The sequence below is a fragment of the Stegodyphus dumicola genome, chromosome 7, assembly GCF_044657685.1.
Source record: "Stegodyphus dumicola isolate Sdum_Otavi_A_Nest chromosome 7, ASM4465768v1".
Classification (NCBI taxonomy): domain Eukaryota; kingdom Metazoa; phylum Arthropoda; class Arachnida; order Araneae; family Eresidae; genus Stegodyphus; species Stegodyphus dumicola.
This window is the reverse complement of record NC_140774.1, coordinates 34,936,273-34,961,170: the sequence shown is the minus strand read 5'-3', so window position 1 is coordinate 34,961,170 and position 24,898 is coordinate 34,936,273. Positions and strand designations below refer to the sequence as shown.

The window sequence follows — 24,898 nt, the reverse complement described above, 5'->3', positions numbered from 1 at the left end:
TCACCCTCATAAAAATTACCTAATTTTGAAAATTATCATTCTTATGAAGTTAACAACTTTTTAAGATAGGTTATTAAATTACCTGATTCGATTTCCAATAGCTTTTTTCGAATCAAATTTCACATTGCTTCCGTAAAACCAAATGTGAAGAATCAAAAATTTTCATCACTTGCAACGAGAGGAAAAAAGAACGAAAGCAAAGGAAAGTCATAGTAGGGGATTTTTCTTTTCCCTTTCACTCGTGCCGTCTGAATAAATTGGATGAGGATGGAGGCTTTCGGCAACATCTTGTCGGCTTGTAATTATATTCATTACAGGTGAGAGCAGCCAATCAATAATTCTCTCTTACCATCATGTAAGGGGGCGGCAATTAATTTGTCAATATGGCCTCTCAACCGTTCCTTTCTGTGCTTAATCTAGAAGATAAGCAGTTTTAGAACCGTTTATTAACTGCGCTTGTTATTTTCATACTTCTCATTTTGATGGGAGAGGTAGGATTGTTACGTATGCTTTTTTTTTATGAAATCGGTGAGTACTAATTGCAGTCTGAGCAGAGAGCTGGTGAGCAACCGCCAAGACGTTAGTTCTAGGAAACTCTTGCACATTATGTAAAATTTAGCAGAGACAGGGCAATTAAAAATCGCTATTATAAAAAAAGCTTTTCTTAACATGACTTGAGAAAATACCCCCCCCCCCAAACCTCAGTATACCATTGACTGCAGGAAATCAAGTGCCACGTTTTGAGGACTATCCTCAATGTCTTTATCTGTTCTAATAATAGTACTGAACGTATTGGTATATGGCTGTAAATCGTAGAGGCTTAACTTCAGTTTTACTACAACTTTACGTCTCACTCACATGGAAAGCTGTCAGACCTCCCGACGACAATCGCCACCAAACTTTCAATAATGGCCAGGCATTTGAAAGCAAAACAAGCACTAAGTGTGGCATTTCGCAATCCCCTGCGACACCAGAACAGGCCATTTAAAGTAGTTGCTCTCTTGTTATATTTGTAGACACAGGGTTAGTGTAATACATGTCTGAGATTTGAAACATTCTGTCATCAAGAGAGATAACGTACTCCACCATGAAACTGTACATGCCATTTATATATATCATTCCACCACATAGTAATGGGTGGGAGAAGGCACAGTTGAGCGTCTACTACGAGGAGGTAATTACTAGACTAGACACAGTAAACTCCAGAAGAGAAGCGTTAGGTATGTCACCCAGAGTTAAAGTTTATGTCTAGGACGGAAGGAGGCCTCTTTGAGTGGTGAAAGAAATATGTGCTGTATTTAAAATTGGGATACCCACTTCTTTGGTCAACTTCTTAAATTCCATCAGAGAATTGCGAGTCCCTCGTTGGGCGCCATTTAAAACTCGATTTATACATGTTGGCGAATTCGTACTGCTGCCTTATGACGCGCATGACGCTTGTCAGGAATGTACCTTATCAAACCATGGCCTTGTAACTCACAGATACAGGGTGATCAGCGAATAAGCCCTGATTTCAAAATTAAATATCTCTACAACAAAGATCGATAGAATTATGCGGTAAACTGCATGTTTATTAGCAAAACTGTAAAAATGGTGTACAAAAGTTTAGAAAATTCAGTTACGAAAATCGTTAACAGATGCCGCTCTAATCGCAATGACCTATCAATAGCCTTTAAAAATGTACTTTGAATTCAAAAGTGGTCAGTACGACTGTTGGCTAGTGAAAAAAGGCTCAATGTTCAATTGGCTCCGATTCAAATGTTCCAATTGGCCCCGATGCAAAAGCCATTCGCATGCTCTTTGCGAAATTTGAACGGACTGGCAGCGTGGCTGATGATCGAAAGGGAAATGTTGGGCCTAGGCAAACTGTAGTCACTCTTGAAAATTCAGCCAAAGTTTCTGGAATTGTTCAGCAAAATCCTAGGAAAAGCATCCGACGGATGGCATGAGAGACAGGTTTGAAGTACACGAGCACGCAAAAAATATTAAAAAATAGCCTACAGCTGTTTCCATACAAAATCCAAAGGCATCAGGCCACACCCATGAAAGCTGTGCAACAAAGGGTTGGCTTTGCGAATCAGGTTCTAACAATGATCGACAACCACAGATTTGATGTGAGCTGCATCTGGTTCACAGATGAGGCACAGTTTCATTTGAATGGAATCGTTAATAAACGAAACTGGAGATTTTCGGGTCCCGAAAATCCTCATTTGTGTGAAGAGAAAGCACTGCATTCCCCTAAAGTGGTCTACGGTATGCGCCAGAGGCATTATTGGATCATTTTTCGTACGAGAAATGATGACTACTGAACGTTCTGTTACAATTTTGGAACAATTTGTCAGTACTCAACTAGTGTTGGAGAATCGACCAGGTATCGACTGGTTCATGCAAGATGGGGCTCGACCACATCGAACAGATAAAGTTTTTCGCTTTCTTCATGAATACTTTGGAAATAGAGTAATCGCGTTAGATTATCTGGAATTTACTGACACAGGAATAGCTTGGCCTCCATATTCTCCCGATCTGAGTACTTGTGACTTCTTTCTGTGGCGCGCATTGAAAGACACTGTCTATCGAAACAATCCCGCTACTCTAGATGAGCTTGAATTGTTGATTGGTGTTGCATGTGATTCCATTTCCGTTGAGACATTGCAAGACGTGGTGTCAAATTTCATTGTTCGTTTACGCCACCTCATTGTTTCGAACGGTGAACATTTTGAAAAAAATTGTATTTTGATTTTTATTGCTTTTTTTACTCCTTTCAGAGAGTTTTCAGCGCAGAGCGCCATCTGTTAACGATTTTCGTAACTAAATTTTCTAAACTTTTGTACACCATTTTTACAGTTTTGCTAATGAACGTACAGTTTACCGCATAATTCTATCGATCTTTGTTGTAGAGATATTTAATTTTGAAATCAGGGCTTATTCGCTGATCACCCTGTACATTTTGTTTACCAGTTCATGAATGCCTCTTTTGCTGCAGTGCGTGTTATTTTATATCCCTTGTTAAGCAGTTGCGGCTGATCGCGATAACCACACTTTGCACTTGTTATTTTATGCACATACTTCATCATTCCACAAAATTTCGTGACAGTTGTCATCTAGAAATCGGATAGCTTTCCTTAGCAATTAATAAACTTTTCAACATATCACAGCAGATGCGTTGGGGCAATCACTGTTTGAAGAAAAGTAAAATGCAACGACCACCTTGAAAACGATATGTTGATGATCAATCATAGGAACGAAAATTGACTCCATCAAAAATAGTTCAGATTAGTTGTAAGAAAAACCTGGTTTTATAACCCTTTAGTTGATTATAGTTTTGATTTAATTTAGCTTGTAGAAGTTAACATCCATGAAACAGCGGCGTAACGCTTGGAAAACCGGTAACTCAAACCAAGAAAAGTGAGGAATTTTTTAATATTTTGATTTAGCATATTGAAAAACAGGCTATGTCAGATTGTTTAAACACACGAGATCCTTTCATGAAAGATTTTAGGAGAAATTGGCTCATATTCATGCTACACATGGGGAAGACCACGAAAACCAACAATGCGTCTTGTGCATTTGCCAGGAATCAAAACCGAGTCAAACCCTTACTACTCAGCAGTCTGAAACACTCGGCCACTGCTGGGGCTTATTGAGCAACAGAGTTAATTAATTACCTTTTTAAATGATTTCTGCTCAAATTTTGTAAGTAGTAAATCATTGATTTAGTTTAGATTTAGAGTACTTATATACAGCAAAAATTAACTGTTTATTTTTACCAGGGAAAATTTCAATTTCATTAAACATATATGGTAGATTTTAAGAAAATCACGTGTTTTCTATTTCAGTGGCTTTTCCTGCATGTAACGTGAATATGAGCCAGTTTACATGTATATTAATTCAAAAAACAGACATTTTGAACCCCCTTTTTTTAAATAATCAAATTTTTTAAATAATTTTTAGTATTAGTGATCAAGACCTTCTTCCAGTGCTTAATCCAACTTCTAATGTAGATAATTTCTTATATTATTTTTATCGTGCGTTATTATTAGCATTATATTTCGTAGCATTAAAATATTGACTTATAGGGAATAGGTTGAATGAGCCCCAAATTAACATTTTTATGATTTTGAGTTAAAAATAAAAACGGTTAGTTAAATAAGAGCAAACTTGCATTTTAATTTTGCATTAATATTTCTGTGATATTTTTCATTGTCATAATATATATATATTACTTTTTTTTTTTTTTTTTTTTTTTTTTTTTTTTCAATACTATGGCAAACATCGCTTCTAGGTGCATAATTTCTTGTTTTGTCTAATAACAATAAAATTATACAGTTGATGATCATTTTAAGAATCTCTGGCGTCGGCCGGAAAAGGTCATGATAACAAGGGCTCGGTATAGAGAAATGGATTGGTCGTTATAATGGAAGAATCGTGATAATGAGTGGTCGTTATAGCCAGCGTCGAACTGCTACTTTATGACATAGAAAACTAAGATTAAACAATGTGGTTGAGCCACAAATAGACAATATTTTGAAGATGTCACAAGTGCACGCACACGATTTATGTTATAACACTTTTTAGTTTTATGTTGGAGTCATCAGCCAGCCGGTTGTCGAAGTCGAAGCGACGTACAAAGTACTTTTGTTTGTACAAAAGTAAATATAAAATGTCGAAAAATAAATATGCACTAAGAATACAGTGCAAGAAACAAGTAGAAAAATTAAAGAAGGTTTTATTGAAAGAAAACAATAAAGAACGTTTAACTGTAGTAAAAAGGAAAGAACGCAATAAGCGATGTTATGAAAATAAGAAGAAAATAAAATCGACTGAGTTTGGTAGTTTTCAAATAAATCAAAGTTTTTCAACATCTAGTTTTGCCAATGTTAAATTGTCAAATTTGGGTGTACATTTAACAGATTATTATAGTAGACAAATTTTCAGCGTTTATCAGATTAAAAAAATTATCAATTCTGTACAAAATATTTTGTCAAAAACTACAAAGATGATGAATGCGAACAATGTTTGTGACAGATTGTGGCGTGGATTCAGGTTCGAGAAATAAAACAACTGTAATCTTTATTTAAAAATATCTGCAGATACTCGTGACAATAATATGGAACATCATTTTGCAGACAGTTGAATGCCACTACAAACTTAGTGTTTAAGGAACTGATTTCTTAATTTTATCTCACGATTCCCTCTTAAGATTATTAACGCAGAAAATGAACCATCTTTGTCATGTGTAGAACAATATCGCAAGCCACACAAGGGAAAGAAAAAAAAATCTGAAATGTTTCAGATTTTAAATTACGTCCAAATTAAATTACGTTTTTTTAACGTTTTGTGCGTTATCTTTATTTGTTAAACATCATGTTCTTCGTACTTAAACCATAAAATTCAATTCAACAGGAATATCGCAAAATAGTTTTAAAATGAGCATATCTTTAGAATTTCCGATACAAAAACTCACGCGCCGGAGATAAAAATGTTTTTTCTGCATAACGTTGCCATTGCTCGCTTTGAAATCCTTGAGTTTGTTAATCAAAAATTCGTCAAAGTTTTAAAAAATAGGAAATCGATCATAAAACAAATTTCAAATTTCAAATTTGGTCTTCCACATGCTCATATTCGTTGGAGGATTACGTTATTCAAAATTCGATGACTCTATGTACCGTTGTTTATCACAATACGAGAAATATACATACATTTATGCAGATTTTTCATTATTTAATTTCTTCAAATATAATGCAGGACTCTAACATTTTGTGGCAACAGTTTGAAAAGTGAACCGACATTTATGAGTCCGACGCAAAATGCCAAAACGAAACTAATAGTCCTTCGGGATTCAAATCCCTTTGGACTAAAAAAAAAAAAAAAAAAAAAAATATGAAAGTAGCAAGGAATTTAAATCATTTTACGCGAATATTTTATTTTTAGTTTTAACAGTTTTTGTGACAATATAATCAGAATTTGCTCATAGAAATGAAGCATATAAAAGTAAAACAGAAAATCAAAAATATTCTTTAAATCAAATTTACCGAATTTAGAAAAAAAATTCATTGTAAATAAATTCAAAGAGATTTAGAAAGGTGATATAAATTTGCATTTAGAAAGATGATGTATATGTTAATAATGAAGTGAGCTTTTTATTATTTTAAAATAAATTTGAAGACCAATTTAGTCCTGCCATCATTTAGTTCATATATCATTGCAATTTAATTCATATACTTGCTGCCTAAGAAATGCTATCATCTATTGTAGATATCATTAAAAAAATTTTTTTTGACCATTCCAATTTGATGCATTCGTTGAAAGATCTTCCTCTGCTTTAAGAAGGCTGAAAACTGTTTAAGAAGTAGATATGTGAGATGAAAAATTAAACAATAATGATTTTATATTTATGTAACAAGAAAGTTATAACATCGATACTTCGAGAATAATTGATGAATTTGCTAAAAAGAAGTCCCAAAAAATATTTATTATTTTTTCTTTCATTACTCAATTATTATAATTTTAAAATATTTCATAAAATGTTTTAATTTTTCTTTCATACAGAATGTTTAATTTCGGGTATAATTTTAGTTTTCTTATGTTTTACTCTTAATATGCAGAAGAAATATTATAAGAATATTTTGAAATAAAAATATTAAATCGGAATTTTATTAAAGTATTTATAATTATATATTAATATACAATTTATTAAAAATATTTACTATGAGTAGGTATTATAATATCATTAATTATGTATTACCCTTCAGGATTAATTGCGTTTCAATTATTATTTTCTTAAGGGCCACAAAAATTGACCGCCAGGAGCCCCTATCTGGCTTTCTCCGCCTTTAATGCCCTCATATACAAATTACACAACCTGGGACTCCCAGGCTACATCACAAACATAATTAAATCCTACCTAACCGGTAGACACTCTGTCGTTCATGTTTCTGGTTCATTATCCACAAACCGGCCTATACGGGCTGGTGTTCCACAGGGATCCCTTCTGGGCCCTACCCTATTCAATATTTACGTGAACGACATCCCCACTACACACAACACAACACTAGCCATGTATGCAGACGACACAGCGATCCTTACGCAAAGTGCATTTCTTAGTTCAGCAATACAACAGCTACAACACCACATCCACTCGCTAGAGACTTGGCTGACCAAATGGAAAGTCAAAGTGAATACCGACAAGACACATGCCATACTGTTTACTACTAATGCTGTTATCACATCTATAGACGCGCGTGCTTACCCGGGACAATTCCGAGAAACGAGATTCTAGTAGCACGGCTTTAAGCGGCAGGCTTCCGAGAAATGTTTCGTCTAGCTAGGAGGAACATGTCCCGGCTACGAGCAACATTTTAAAACTTTTCCCAAAATGTTCCGGCTGGAGACGTGTTCCTCGAACGTTCAACCAATCAGTCGAAAGGTCAGCTTCTGAAGTATCACGGGTAACTTTAAATATGGCGATGACTCTCACTGTGAAGTCATGGACTAGTGGAAATAGAAGCCGATTTAATTATTGCTGTTTTGTTGTAATACAACTGCCTGAGTCATTTTTTAAATGTGTATATATTAATTAAATATATAATCGTGGAAATTTCAGAGTTGACAGTATTTTACGACGTTCTTGCAGTTCGGATTTGTTTACAAATTGTTCGTCTCCAAAAGTTCGCCAAATTTGTCGTATTTCATGCTGATCGTGTATTATCACTGTTATATAATAGAATTTTATTTCTTAAATTTAAGTTGAATAATTTTTTAAAATCCGTTTGTATATGCGGGGGTTTTCTCCTAATTACTTATCTTTTAAATTGTTAATTGCATACTCAGTGACACATTTTAAACAGCGTAAAAGATGCATAAAAAAAGAAAAGCATAGCTTATGTAATAATGAGAATACTCATTAAATTTGTCTATTATTTTCATGTTATTAATGAAATACTTTTTGAATTATAAATACATTAGAAACTATACTTTTATTGGAAATGCTACCTATTGAAACATTGAAAATTTATGGATTTATTATTATGCATGATGAAAAACACTTGTATATACATTCATTAATATAAATCTTATTCATTACATTAATACTAATAAATATATATTAACAACTTCTAAAACATCGCATCTCTCTATCTGTATGTAAATATATGACTTATTAGATGTGTATATATATATATATATATGTATGTATGAATACAAAAATGAACATTGCCAAGAAGTTTATTTGAAGTTACTTTTAATTCAGATAACGATTATGTAATTGGCAGAACTATAGTTATCAGTTCTTTGCAAATTATTATGGGTATGTAATAATCAGTTGAAAAATAATTGATGAGTATTAGAGTACTAAAGAGTGTACACATTTTGTTATTGGGTTAATTCATAATTATATCATACGTATGATCTACGTAATAAAAACATGACTAATAAATAATAAGAAATGTAACAGCTGTGCATTTATAACATTTGATTACTTAAAACGGCGCACAACTGATTATCACCTTCATGTCTGTTTACATAATGAATTGCACTTTCCAATTAACTGCACGGGCCTACTAGTGGTCGAAGCGTCGTTGAACACTGGTAGTTCTGTCTCAGGTTAGAATGCCGCGAACGGGCTGGCTACATGACGTTTCCTTGGTTTGCTCCATTTGTAACTGGTATGCGAGCCAGTTTTAAAAAATCTTCTACAAAGGGATCCCTCCTGTTGTTATCCCTCGAGGCTTTGCGGTAATCACATAAAACCAACTGAGCCCACCAGCGGCCGAGCGGTAAAGTCGCTGAGCATTGGTAGTTCGGTCCGAGGTTCGAATCCCACGAACGGGCTGGCTGAATGGAAGCTTTTGTGGTTTTCCCCATGTGTAGCGTGTATACGAGCCAGTTCCCCTTAGAAAGTCCTCCCCGAAGGCATCCCTTCCCTTAGGCAGATAGCCCTAGTGTGCTTTGCTGTAATCTCAATAAATCAAACCATAAAACAAACTCATGATGTGAACACCTAATTTCTAGAGTTGGTATAATTAATGTGTTTTAGGTATATTACCGAGTGTTCTATGGGACAGTAAACAACTCGCACATGTTTGATTGCTCATGTATTCATATGCTTTATTTGATCTTCATTTTCCTAAATAGTATCTGCTGGCTGTGAGGAGGTAAATATCAGCCATATAGATTTTTGTCATTTGAATGGACAAAACAGTAATTATGAGCCATAAAGTTAGTCAGAAAATGCTTTCACCAGGTCACAAATTTTCCAGTGAGCCATCAAATTTTCATTGAAATGCAGACAACAGAAAATACACATAAGAGATGTGTGATAAATAGACTTAACCAGCACATGTTTTTAAACTATTCTTAGAGTGTATACCGAATTTGGCTATTACTGATGTAATTGATTGCTATAACCAGAAGTGTGTTTATCTGTTACATGAAGTGCCAGAGTGGAGATCAAAGTGATTAACTTAATAGCAATCACCTTTCTATTATCTTCCATTATTAACAATAAAGTTTAAAACGAAAAGCGTGTGAGCGATACAAAACAACACGAAGAAGCGAATGTCACTTGAAAGGAAACGTCACTTTCGCCAATCTGAGCGATAACTGATTCTTGTTTGGCTTTCAGCCTGTTTGCCAAGTGAAGATGGTAACCCTATTTCGCCAAAGGCCGTTTCTCAGAACTGTTGCTACAAACTTTTGTCCCGGCAACAAACAGCTAATGTGATAACGGCTTAAGAAGAATTTTCCGACTCACCTGCAAATGTATGGTGCGGACATTCCCTGGGTCAAGCAGGTGCCTTATCTTGGGGTGATCCTCAGTAAATCTCTTACATGGAACCCACACGTTACACATATTCTCAGGAAGTTTCGAGCTAGTAAAGCTTCACTCTTCCCATTAATTGCTCGAAACAGTGTTCTATCTATTGATAATAAGTTGCTGATTTACAAAACCATGTTGCGTCCAATTCTTATTTATGCATGCCTCGTCTGGGCATACTCGTGCAAAAGTTTGAGAAGGCAGTTACAAGCTGCCCAAAACGGGGTATTGCGTATGATATGTAATGCCCCCTGGTACATTCGGAAGAGCCAAATTCGTAAAGAGTTAAGAATAGAGGATCTTTGTGATTTTTACTGCCGCCTATCTAGGGCATTTTATGATAAACAGGAACTTCTGGACAATCCTGGGGTTGTTAACTTTTGTTATGATACTAGGGACCCCAATTTCAGTAAACGCCCAAGGGCGATCCTAAATGTTAGTAATATGTAATTTTGTATATGTGTTATGCAAATTGTTGCTCAGATTCTTTATTGTATATTGTTCTTTTCTCCTCCTGATTGCATTTTGTTTTTACTAGTGGCACTAAGGCGTCGCACTTCGTATTTTGTTTCTCTTGTGTGTACATGTATTCTTCTGTGAAATAGTTGTTAAAAAAATAGTTAATTATGTATGGATTAGTAATTAGGTACTTAAGGAAAAAAATACGTATTTAACTATTAGCAGTTATGAATTTAAACTCTTACTCATTTAATTATTTAGGACATTCAGTTATATTTCTCATAATTCGAAATTTTTATCATGTTATTCGATGAGGGGTAGGGCTATGGCGCCCAGGCACCCGGTGGTTAAGCACCGCAGTTCAATCAAAGAATCTCTAGTTCATGGTCCAATGGTCCTCCGCCTCTCTATATATGGTTGTTTATATAACAGATTTTTCGTAGCTTAGTTCAGTCCACGAAGTATATACTACGTGGTTCAGTCGTTTGTGCGAGCGAATTTAAATAACTAATCTAAAACTATAATTAATTTTTCTTTGTTAGTTTATTAAAACATATAATAAAATATTGCGGAATATAATCATATTTCAGTTGCTTTCAAATACATGTAGATACTTTTTTAGAGTTTTGCACGAATTATGAATAAATATTATTATAATGTACTAATTAGGTAAAGCAGTTACTTTTTTTACATTATTTAATCCTTATTTTACTCAAATTTTTATTTGTAGTTGAAAAGGAATTTTCGGAGTGATTGTCACCCGCACCTGCGCTGTAGTTTAATCGAAATACTTTCGGAAACTTTCCTTTCTGCAAGACAGAAGTTTTGCTAGCTTAGCATTTTTAACTTTCTCTATATTTTAAACCCTCGGGAATCAGAAAATGGCATTTTCAACATGTCCCGTTTCTACCCATTTGTTTTTGTAGCCGCTAGTGTAAAACTGCCATTCTGACTTAGAGGAATCTATTGCAATTCGCCATAGTGTTAGCTTGCATGCTTCAATGCATATATGTATATGCATTGAATTTTGTGTAGGTTGATAGGATTTTGTGTAATATATATATTACATAGAAATCAATCAATTTCGAGAACAGCTGATATTATCTTCTTTCTTTGGTAAATAAAATAACTTTTGCTTGCGAACTGGAATTTTGGGGGGGGGGTGGAGGAGGAGGGCGAGGGGCTCCTGAAGAAGAGATATCTGTATTAATCTGCTTTCGAAATCGATAGTATATTATGTAAAATGTAAGATTTTTCTTCTGGAAGGGGATAATTTTGCTTGGTATTAAAATATTCAATAATTATTAAAAAAGGAAAAATTGTGAGGTAGAATTGAATAGTTTGATAGGACATGATGATGACTGAAAATTAATCAGTCACTTGTTTATTTTTCTTATTATAATACTCTCAGGATTAAACAACAAATGGAGTAATGAAGAGCCAGGTTTCAAGAACAAGGCAAACCTGAAACAAAACTAATAAAAATATAAAAGTGCAAGTTTAACAGAAATAATCCTTGGTTACTATTTAAATGCACAATTAAATGAAAAGTCTTTGTGCTCATATTTTTGTGCGTAAGCGTGTTATGTATAGTAATACAACAGCGATAAATTGAAACATGCTAAGATGTATTATATCATAGGTGTTGTATAATTATTTTCCTACAATTTTTGGTAGAAAATATGCCGTATTTTCTCGCATACTTCCCCCCTTTTCCTGTTAATTTTACTGAGGATTTATCCGGAGGATGTAAAACAAGTGATATAATACTATTTCTGAAGAGACGGCTTAACTGATAAGCGTAGTACATTAAAGCACACATAAAGACATATTAATGTTGTTATATTATGTTTTTCAGAGGACTTACCAGTTTCAATTATCTCTTTATTTACAGAATAAAGTACTTGTAATAGTACAATGTAAAATGTATGCTTATATAAGGATACATTTTACATTGTTACCATAAATCACAAGTTTCTAAATTAAATGCAGAAAAAAGTAGAAGGGGAGTACTTGATGGGGGAAAAAATACTTTTTATTATTATTATTATTATTATTATTATTACTGTAAAGGCCTTTTTTTTTTTTTTTTTTTTTTTTTTCCGCGAGGCTTTAATTTTCGCGAGCTCGTCGTAATCGCGAAAATTTAAGCCTCGCGAAATACTTCCCCCCCCCCAACTTTCTCAACTTTACTTAGGTACTTTTGAAATTTTTCCACTTTCGGTTCTGTTCATATAAAATTCGCGAAATCACCGATATATTCATTTTCGCGAAAATTACGGCCCGCGAAAATAAGGGCCTTTACAGTAATCAAAAGTATGTTAAAGTAGAGTTGCTTAATTGGCCGCACATAAAAAAGCATATTTTCTTCATAAATTACCACCTACTTTGATAATTACCAATTTTGGGTCAGAAAGCTAGCAAATAAAAGCCAATCCTTTTAAGAAAGGATCAGTTTATATAGTTTTATTTTTTATTACAGGAAAATGCTTCTTGCTTCACTACTGCTTAAATCATTAGTGCATTCTGAAGCACTTTCTATTTTGTTTTGTTCGATTCTTTGAGGTCAAGCTTCGCCGTGATTTGATTTTTTATTTTCTTGGCGCATATATATTGGGCTTGCCGAAAATTGAAACTGAATCTTTAAATTTACCTCAGAATTTAGCAATATTACCGAAGAATCGAGAAAGAAGTCCAGTACCACCAAACCGCCTCCATTATTTTTACTGTGAAATGAATCACTGTTATTAAGATCATCGCCAAAGTTACACTGAAAAATATTGGTATATCTGCCTACCAGACAATAAAAATTCCCAAAAGATTTAACTACTAAAACAGCAGTTATATCATTCTGATTTTCTTATATGTTTAAAATGTGTGTATGACAGAGATTAATTAATTTAATAGAACTTTTATTTTCAGTGTAGACTGTACTAAAATTGAAATGTTAATTATTTTTTTTTAATAAGTTTCTAAAATTCTTGTTTTATTTTCAGAGGCACTCATCTGTATCAGTGGGATGTAAATATAAAACCCACACCATCAGGCAGTCTTCTAAAATGGTTTTTACAAAATGATGAGGAAAAAATTACTGCCAATACAAAGGTAATAATTTTATTTAAAATCTTCTATTGTGTATTAATGTTTTATTTTAATAACAGAAATTGTTTTTTATCATTCTTAAAAATCTTTGCTTTCTGCATATTGCATTTAAGTACATTTTTTCTTGAATAATTGGTATTTTTCTGTTAATGAATCACCACTTAAATCCAAACATACATATTGGCATGGACTCTAATGAGATTTTGGCACTCCTAATGATAAGTAAAACTTCATGGGGAAAATTAACTTGTAATAACAGTTATTTATTAGATAATATGATATAATGCTAAATGCCAAATGTGTGCAATCCTGTAATTTTTTTAAGTGAAAACAGGTCACTATGTACATAAGGGGGAGAACAGTTCGGCATTGCTCATAGCCTTTGCGTACATTAAACATTGCCAAGCTATTCATCAAACAAAATAAACAGCATACCCCATTTCCCTCACTTTTCTGCTAGTGGGGCACAAGTAACAGTAAAGTACTAAATATCCATTTTCTCAATCATTTGTAAAAAAGAAAATTAATTCCTCTCTCCAGAGAAGAGATCTTTTCAGTTAGTAATTTTTTCTTGCCTGATTTCATAGTAATAAACCAATACTACCAGTAATAATACAACTTTGTAAAAATACAGCTAATCATATCTACTGGTATTTGTAATGCAACTTGATCTAGTCATATTTTTCATGTTGCAGTGTAATAAAAACCTCAATTTTAGCAGATTACAGCAGAAATCTATGCCCACCAGTTTTAAAAATAAACTATTATATTTATGAGAATTTTGTCAACTGACATATTTGTCTAACAAATTTCCATGCCATAGATCTTAGTTAATATTCCTAAAGTAAGGCTTGAGACATTTGTGTCTGTAATGAAAGCCCCAAAATCTGATGAGTTAAAATTTTTTCGAGGAATTAATGGTAGGAAAGAAAAGTGTGAGATCATCATATTCTATCTTCTTGAGGGATTCGTAGTCAGAATTGGGCTGGAGCTTAGGCACGTAGCCCTTAAATGCCTTATCTATTAAAATAATCCAATTTAAGCCAATGTATAAAATTTTTTATAAAATGATGTCAAAGAATTCTCTTAATTTTATATGAAGAAAAAAGTATTTTTATTGAAATGCAAGCAAATAAATCATACAAAATATGGAGGAGGGGGGATTTATTTTTATGATATTTGCTAAAATACATACTCACTCCTCCACAATGTTGATTTCCTGGTGGTATTTTTTGAAATGATTAATTAGGTAAATTTTTCCTTAAAACACAGTGATTGTTCTGGCTAATTTGGTTAAATATCAAGTAACAGGTCTTCTATATTATTAGTTTCACATGAGTTAATTATTTGCATGCTTTAATGTGCATTGTCATAACATTTTAGATAAAGTTTATTTGTCTGTCTTATACAGTTTATTTACATTCATTTATGTATATATATTTATTATTTGCATATGGATGCATTATTTATGTATATATATTTATGTAATTTATAGCTAATAACAAGCAGAAGACTTATTCCTGGGAAATACAAGTTGGAAGTCACAGTTTCAAACGCTTTTGGGAACTTGAATACATCCATGTCGTTTGAGGCTGCTGTAACTCTTGTAGCATTAAATTTTACCTTTACTAATTTGTTTGTGAACCAAACTAGCATTCTTTCTGTAACTATCAATCAGTATGCTCCACCAACTCAGATTTTCGTTGATTTTGGAGATAGTACTGTGTATGACTCGACTCTTGATCAATCATTTTTCATACATGAACCCCTTGGAAATTTTTCATCAACTTTCATTGTTCATCATTTATATTCATCAGCTGGAGTGTATGCAATGTATCTCAATGCATCAAATACCATCAGCAGTTTTGAGCATTGGTCAGTTGCAGTTGTTGAGATTCCAATATCAGGAATATATTTGCAGCTTTTATCCCCATCTGTTGTTGCTTTGCTTGAGGAGGTAGTTGTAAAGTGCTCAGTCGAGCATGGATCCAATCTCAGATTTGAGTGGGATTTTGGTGAAGATAATGATGGCCAGTACACAACAGTTGAAAGGTAAGCATTTATTTCAACTATTTGTTTAAAAAAAGGGGGGAAAGAAAGAAAAGATGAATAAACTATGTTGCAGAATTTTTGGTACTTGCTTATTAACGTAACCATCTTTGTAGAAGCTGCCAGATTTTCAGAATGTGCATGCTCATAACCACTCTTCTAACAACAGGCTCGTAACAATCGTTCAATCAAGTAACACTGCCATTTTTGTATGCAATCTTTTTTGTTTTTATTTAAAATTCCAGCAGTTTTTATAAACAAATCTTGATGTTTTTTTGCCATAGTTTTAAAATATGAGCTTCTGGAATTTATACTTCTTATAATATAATACATTGTATAATGTACAGTATTATATAATGACACTTTACGGGAGAAACTGTGGTAAAATTCTGTAAGAATAAAAAAATTTTGCTGAAAATTTTCAGGGGAAAATGAGAAAATACATTTCCTAGATAGCCACTGTTGGTGTTTCATGAAGCCGAAAGTTTTGTCTTTGCAGTTCTGTGTTTTTTTTTTTTTTTTTTTTTTTTTTTTTTTTTTTTTTTTTAAAGAGAAAACACCTCACTGTGTATTTCAAGAGTAGAACAGTGCAAAAAAATTGCAGAAACTTTTGAAGAAGAATGTAAATATTTTATTTTTTAATGTATCATGTAATCCTTATTTAATAATTCAAATTTGTATGTTAAATGCCTAAAGTATGTTTTATTTATTTTTTTTTTCATATGTTGATAATGTGTACCGATTTACCATAAATATTGATAGTTTAGGAATCTTTCTAAAAAGCATGAAAACCAGTAACGTGAACTCTGTAGTGACTGCATAGATATTTTAGCCTTTCATCTGTAAAAAAAATCACCAAATTGTGCCAAGATGTTTGTGTTAATATGTAAATACCAAATGATATTCTTTAAAAAAAATGTGTGTAGTATTTTTGCTATGTTGAGGTTATTAATGCAGTAGGAATATAAGTATTTGAAGATAGAAACGCAGTAATTTGCAGTTATTTATGCATTATGAAAATGTGCTATACTTTTCTTAGTCTTTCATTTTCATGTAAACTTTTGTACAAATTCTTGTTTATTTGTAGAACAGTAACATATATTTTGCAACTTTTTGCTGATGATTTTATTCGAAATTTTGATATTCCACTAACGATTAGCTTCAAATATGTAATTATATCTTTACTACTGGCATTTACATATAATTGCAAGTTTCCGTTATATGCATGTATATCCCTATACCTGCTGATTCAACAATCATAGCTTACCTCAGTCTGAAACAGCATTTAAAATTTAAAGAAGGTAACCATTAATAAATTAGAAACAGGCTAAGACATGGTGAAATATGGCCAGACAAATGTCCTGATTAGTCTTCTTACAATAATCCTGACCATAAACGCAAATATGCATGTACAATTCAAACTGTTTCTCTGCTTATGCAGTGCCTTTATGTAAAGTACATATTTTTAAAATTCAAAATTCTGTCATCTCTTGGAACTGTGCATTATACTCTTCAGTACTGCACAGTAATTTTTTTTTTTTTGGGGGGGGGGGTTGTTGTTGTTGTTGTTGTTGTTCTAACATTTCTTGAGAATTAGGCAACAATATTGGAATTATTTTCGTATGTGCAAGACAGAGAGAATAATCATTGTAAAAGTAATACAGAGTATGTTGCACTTTATAATTACTTTATTTTATATTTGTAGTGTCTTATTGTGCATCATTTCAGTGGCTGAGTAGTTAATAACACTGAATACTGATTGATTTGAATGCCAGCTAGCAGGCTACCTGCATAGATATTATCATGTTTTTCCTTTAATCTGTGTCTCTTAATGTCTCTCTGTGTAATGTATAACAATTCACTTTCCCTTAAAGAGTCCTCCACAAAGGCATCTCTTCCCTTTTAAGGCTGACAGTCTTTGTGTGTTTAAGTAAATTAACAATACTATGCATAATTCATCTATGACAGGGTTTCTTAAACTGTGGGTCGGGGGTCACGAGACCTGCAGCAGGAGGTCGCCAAAAATTTTAGCAGTTTTGATATTTCTTTAACTTATTATAATAATTTTACAATTACCAAATATTTTTATACGATGTATCTGAAAATAGATAAAAAAATAGACAATACAGCTATAGAAAAAAAAATGAAAATGTTTCAACGCATTCTTTTTATAATATAAACTTTCATTTTCTTTGCTTTGCTCGTGGCGCTGTCATTTTGTCTGTTACTTATTTAAAATTTTCACATTGTTCTATGCCTTAAAATTAGAAATTAAAACTAATGACCTAAAATTGCAATGTATATTACAGTACAAGTGAAAAAATTTGGCAGTTTCACTCACGGGTGTGTCAAATTTGCGCAATACTTATGGGGCCCCACAAAACTTTTGTAAATATGGGGTCCTGGGGGTCGTGAAAAAATTTCAATGATAAAAGGGGGTCGTAACTGAAAAAAGTTTAAGAAACCCTGATCTATGCGATCACATTTATGTATTTTACATAAATGTCACATTTTGTGTTATACAAATACTGTACAAACCTACCAGTGTCAACATAAATGTACTAGGTCCTGGAATGTATTGTTGCATTCTTAGTAAATATTATAAATATTTTTGCAGAACTCTTGCTAAATACTGCTTATACAGTGTTCAGGGAATGGATTTTGTTTTTCATTCGGAAATGACTAGAAGTGGTTGAATTTTTAAGGCTGTTCAGTAACTCAGTTTTTAATAGAGGTATTGAGAAAGTATTACAATCCAGGACCTTACAAAAATTTACAGTTTGCTTAGATTGTGATTTTAATAGAATAAATAGTTTAGTATTTTAAATTTGATGAATATTTTAAAAAAATAAAATTATTTTTAATATGATAATGTGTAGCTTCTTTAAAACATATGTGGCTATATTGAGTAAAAAAAAAAATAAAAGTTTCATAGCTTATTATTTTAATTAATTAACAAATTTATTATAAATTACTTGATAATTTTTAGGGAATTCATTTTATTTTAAAAGTTATGTTAAATGTTAGAATATGTTTCTGATGATGCTTCCTGTATATCCTTCTATTCTGTTCTTATAATGGTGTTATGAATAGGAAAGTAGGTTGCACAGATAATTACTTTAATTTCAGTTCTCACTTGCTGTTAGGTTCTTAAAGTTCTTCATTAGTGGTCCTTAAAAGTTCTTAAATTTCTTAGTTTTAAAAAAGTGTAAACCTAATAATTTTAAATAAAACCTTGGTTTCTAGAAAAAATATTTTTGTATATATTTAACATAATTATTTTTCTCTTTTACCAGCTTTGAGACTGTTAGTGTAGCTAATCACAGTTATGGTATTGCGGATATGTATCATGTTGCTGTGCGTGTTTTCAATGACTATGAATCTGTTGTTGTTCATCTAAATACGTCTATCCAAGCAGTAGAGCCCATAGAACAGCTGCATTTGCGACTACGTTCAGGACTGTATGCTGCTCCTCTCTTTGAAGTAAAAAAAGAATTCAGTATTAATGGCAACATTCAGTATTCTACTGAGCCCATCACATTTGAAGCCTGGGTGTTCAGAGGATCAGATGTTCAATTTCTTTTTGATTTTGGTGATGGAACAAGTGAACTGGTGCCTTCTGAAAATGTCTGGTCTGTGCCAACTGCAAGTGTGGAACATTCATATAGTGCTGGTATGTTGTTTGGACAAATTTAATGCATATTAAAAATTTTTCATATTCTGTATGTAGTAAAAATTTAATTACTTGGACTTAATAATAAGTTCAGTAACACATAGGATAATTAAAATATATGTAATTAGTCTCCTTTCCCTTCCTTTCTGTAAGCCAGTTAAGTATAAATTGTAATGCAGAAATGAGAAAATTTTGTTTCTTCATTTCTTCCACTTTTTTTAGCTGTAATTATGTAATTAAAAAATAAAATTATTTATTTCTGAGTTAAATAAAGTGAAAAATGTATCCATTTGGCCAAAGTTGATTGTCTAAATTAGTTTTTTATTCCATGAGCATTTTGTACTTTACATTTTCCTCGAGAATAAAAATCAACAACGCAATATGGGAAAAAATAGATTTAACCTGTATCCAGTGTTACATGGGCAGTGCAGGAAGCCTGAGTGTTGAAGGCCATGCTAAGGCAAGTTTATTATTATTCTTAAAAGAATTAGTGTAGGTGAGGATTCTAGTATGTTAGTGTAGGTGAGGATTCTAGAATGTTATGAAAACCCAAGGGGCTCATGATTCTATTAAAATGGCCCAACCTACCTAAAAATCTAAAAGGAAGTAGATGACTTATTGATTCTTTATATAATGATCTTTGGATATCATCATAGTGTTTAATTTTGTTGTCAGAAAAGAAGTGTTTGAATAAATAAAGAACTGCCAATTTATATGTAGTATGCAGTGGCATTTTTTTTTACCAATGTTTTAAGCTATGTATTTGATAGTGGTGTATAGTGACATATCTGGATGTAATGAAAGTTTCCCCCTCCCCTCCCCCAAAAAAACTTCTTAATCAATATTTTGGTAGTTTTTCAAAGCCTTCAGCCCAGAAACTTGGTTCTGAGTGCAAAAATAGGTCAACCTTATTTTGGACATCCTATGCAGAATGGAAAATAGTACCAGCAAGAGGTAGCTACATGTGTAAAACAAGGTTGAATTCCAAAGGAGCAATGTCGGGGCTATATGGTGGGTGTAACTAAAGATCCCTTTAGAGTCTGTACAGAGTCCAGCCCGTGAATGCAGGCACATGTGGTTTATCTCAATAGACACATGTGGTTTATCTCGATAGCACATTACCTTTTGCACCGGAACTCATTTCAACATTTTTGCTTTATAGCAGCACAACACAGACTAGCATCTTGTTGTACATCTTACTATCAAGGGCTTTACCTTTTCCCAGATATGCTTTGTGGATAATACCATGCCAATCCCACCAGATACAAAGCAAGAAGATCTTTTCGTTAGTCAAATTGCTTTGCAACGCTGCGGACGGGCTCACCGGACATAGACCATGCCCCTTTTCATCCTGCGTTGTTGAAGTAAGTCCAATTTTCATCACAAGTGACAATCTGGTCTAGAATTTTGTCTTTGCATTGATATTCGTGCAGACTAGTGTAGGCCCAAACGCATCTATCCTTACCTGCTTCAGTCAGCTTATGTGGTGCCCAGGGATTAAATTTGTACATCAAGTTTATGCAATGTATTGCACGACTAATGGACATAGCAGTAATATCTATCTTCTTAGCAAGCTGTTGATTGGTTGCTTACTAATCTTCTACAAGTTCTTGTAGGCAGCCCTCATCAACATCAGAAGGCAGGCCAGAGTGCTCTGCTTCTTGAATGTCATAGTCCTTGTTTTTGAACTGATGTTTTTTGTCACCAAACATTCACAGGGTCATGTTATACAACATTAATACCTAAAGCTGTACACATGATTTGGTGACATTCTGTAACTGACTTTTTGCAACAGAAGTAAATGATGGTTATAATATGGTAGCGTGATAGTTCCATTTCAGACATCTTGCATTTATATGATAACGATATTTTTTTACAAATTTCACAACACAGTGTTCTAAAAAAAGTCTCTTTCTTTCAAATGCCAAAAATCGTTTCACAAAATATGATTAAACTCGGCAATTAGCACAAACTCGCTGTTTGTGCTGATGATATTTGCAGTGGTGGGAAACTTTCATTCAAATTTGATATCGTTGATATGTTAGGGAATCCTATGAGATTAACCTTTGTTATATGTGTGTAGCCAGTCCTCTTGCAATATAATAGGAATTGTGTGAATAAGTTTGTAAGGGGTCAGAGAATTGGCTGGAATCATATATCAGATTTGGAAAGTAGGTGTTTGTCATCTATTTGGTGGTGATATTTGGTGATTTTTGGATTTATTGTTCTAGGGGTTTGGGATACTGCCTTTGAAGATTTTGACAAAGCCACTATTCCTTCAGTTAGTGGTATAAGTATAATTTGTAAGGAATATGAATTTTTAAAAATTTTATCTGTACTTTTACTGATATATTTTTTTACATTATTATGATTGTTTTAATACTTACTGCTGTGCTGCATGAGTGATTTCATAATCTCTGATATTCATCTTGTATTAACAAAACTTCAGTATCTCTTTGTTCTTCCTATGCTCCCTCCCCCCACTTGAGAAGCTTGTCTATTTAAATTGAAGTAAAATTTCAGGTTTGGTTCTTCATTTGGTTTGCTTATTTGAGGAGATCTTGATGATCTCATAATACATAACACTATAAAGGATAAAATTTGAATTTTAACTGTAGCATTGCAGTGTGTTTTTCATGTTCATGTTACAGTATTTTACAGGGTGTACTGTAAATGATGCGACAAACTTCTAGGGGATGTAGAGCACAAGGGTAAGTGGTAGCAGAGGTAGAAGATGGGAAAAGAAGCAAGAGTGATTTATTTGAAACATTTATTGGACATGAATACAAATGATGTACGACAGCTTGAATGTTACAACAGATGCTCGAACTTTGCATCATCAGATACCAAACGTGCCTGACATCGACGAACCATTTCAATGCCGCATATTATTTTATCTTCTTGGAGTAGGTTCTTCCCGATTTGCTTGACGATGTTCCACCAAATGTGAGGCGCAAAGTGTGACTCCGACATTATGGGACCCCTGCTAATTTTGGACTGAATGTTCGTAGCCATTTGAACATACCATTCCTGCATTGATGGATTGATTGGGTGTGGTGGATCAGTTCCGTGGCCCCCATGCTCACCAGATTTATTCGAGCCTTGATTTCTTTTTGTGGGAAGCCATGAAAAGTGTCATGTGCCACGATCCTGTTATGTCTGAAAAGGATCTCGTGGCAAGGCTCACCTGCACAGCTGCCACAATCAAAGAAACTCCTGGTTTGTTTCAACATGTCGAGCAATAAATGGTCCGTTGTGTTCTGTTACTGTTAGGCATGTATGGCGTCTGATGGTGCAAACTTTGAGCATCTGTTGTAACATTCAAGCTGCCGTACACCATTTGTATTCATGTCCAATAAATGTTTCAAAGTAATCACTCTTGTTTCTTTTCCTATCTTCTACCTCTGCTACCACTTACCGACATTTCCGGGCATGAGTTCTTAATCCTTATGATGTATCCTTCCTGCTCTAGAAGTTTGTCACAACATTTGCGGTACATCCTGTATAATGATGTTGTTTTACTTATAATGATACTATTAATATGGTTAGCCTAGTTGGAAGGATGATTTTTTTCATCAAATATTGTTAGTTATGAGATTGACTATTCTGGTGATATGATACAACCAAACTGAAGCTCAGCTTTTCAGAGAATTGTCTTATCCAGCGTCTGCAATTATGTGTGTGTGTGTTTTTAAAGCTCTTGTTAATTCTAATTACATCTTCTCATGTTCCACGAACTGTACCATAAGGCTTACAGTAGTAAGTTACAGCACTAACAGAATAAATGTCAGATTTTTGTCAGATGAAAGTTTCTCGTCACTGCCAATATCATCTGTACAAACAGTGCATGTTGGCATGTTTAATCATATTTTGTCAAACCATTTTTTGCATCTGAAAGAAAGAGACTTGCTTTAGAGCACTCTGTTGTGAGATTTAAAAAAAAAATATTGTTATCATTACCAACAATGATTACTTTAACATGAGTAACAGACATTCCAGACACAACTTTGCAAAAGAATGTTTCATTCATTACAAGTTTATATCTTAATGTTTACGTCAACTTATTCAAGATTAATTTATATCATAACCTTTGACCACCAAAAGAATGAATCAAAATTTTGGTTCATCTTATACATATATATTTTAAATACAGCATGCTAGGGGAAAATTGTCTCGAGGCTCTATTTCCTTAAATAATGATCCTAGATATGGACTTAATATCTTAAACAGTTACAAAGGTCCTCAAAATATAGTACAGAGTTTTTATGAAAACAATTTCAATATTGTGGGTGGGACATCTTAAATATAAAATTAAGTTTCTGATCTTGGTGAACCAAAAATTCTAATTAGTGACATATTAATCATGAATTAATGAATTAAAACATGAAGTTGCACATCAGGGAGACATTTCACAAATTAATTTATTGACAATGATTATTTTTCAATGCCCATTAAACTAGAACTTGTGGAAGAAGATAAGTATGCAACCACTCGAGCTTGCTAAGGAGTTAGACGTTAGTGCCTTGTCCATTAGTCATGCTATGCATCGCATAAACTTGATTTACAAATTCAGTCATTTGGTTGTCACATGAGCTAACTCAAGCAGATAAGGACAGACGTGTTTGGGTCTCCACCACTCTGCTCTAATATCAACGCAAGGACAAAATTCTGGACCGGATTGTCACTAATGATGAAAAATGGATTTACTTCAACAGCACAGGCTGGGAAGGGAGTTGGTCTGCACCTGGTGAGCATGTCGGCAGTGTCACAAAGTACAATTTGACTAACAAGAAGATCATGCTTTGCATCTTATGGGATTACTGTGGTATTATTCACAAAGTTATCTGAAAAAAGGTAAAATCCTTGACAGTAAGGTGTACAGCGAGATACTAGTCCATGTTGACGCTACTATGAAAGAAAAATATCAATATGAGTTCCAGTGCATAAAGGTAATGTTTCATCAAGATAAAATACAACCACACTTGTTTGAATTTGCTGGCTGGGGACAAGGGACTCAAAAGGGATCTTAAGTCGCAACCACCATATAGCCTCGCCATCACTTTTTCAGACTTCAACCTTTTTTCACACCTACAGCTACATCTTGCTGGTGCTGTCTTCCATTCTACACAGGATGTCTGAAATGAGGTTGATCTGTTTTTGGACTCACAACCACCAAGTTTCTGGGCCCAAAGGCTTTGAAAAACTATCCAAACATTGGCAGAAAATAATAGATTTAGGTGGTGTTTACTACCCACACTAAAGATAGTCACTAAAGATACCACACTAAAGAAAATAGTAAATGTCGAATGCCCTGTATTTTAATTTTCAAGGATTTGGTGGTAATCTTAAATTTTTTCCTGACAGTATATTTTTCATGGTTACTAATACAAAGTATAATATAACCAGTTCCTCACCAACTCTCCCCCCCCCCGGTCCAAGTAAAGTTAATGGCAGATGGTAGTTACCTTTTGTTAATGTCATAGACAAAATGACTTGATGAATAATCCAGTGTAACTGGATATGAATCTTTTAAATTCTTTGAATTATAAAAAGGCATTAGCTTTGTGAATGAAATCCGTGAAACTGAAGTTTGTCACATTGTGGTTGCAAAAATCCTGATGAATGTGTACGTTTCCTTCTATGTAATTTAAAATTTTTTGTAGCAATTATATTAATGAAGTCTATTCAATTAGATAGATAAAACTATTGGCTTGCATTTAGGTCAAAGTTAAACGTCTTTCTCCTTCATTATAAGTTCAGATATCATGTAATTAAATTAATTTGAACTCTTCTATTTTATA

The 24,898-nt window shown here is 33.4% G+C and overlaps 1 protein-coding gene across 1 annotated transcript in view; it reads left to right on the top strand.

The window, feature by feature from the left end:
• LOC118188978 (polycystin-1-like protein 1) overlaps positions 1 to 24,898 on the top strand; it is a 601,848-nt gene that overhangs the window by 448,028 nt on the left and 128,922 nt on the right. Inside the window, exons 9-11 of the mRNA XM_085820080.1 lie at positions 13,270 to 13,378; positions 14,871 to 15,427; positions 18,721 to 19,097. Coding sequence (XP_085676206.1) covers positions 13,270 to 13,378; positions 14,871 to 15,427; positions 18,721 to 19,097 — 1,043 coding nt within the window. The remainder of the gene's footprint in view (positions 1 to 13,269; positions 13,379 to 14,870; positions 15,428 to 18,720; positions 19,098 to 24,898) is intronic.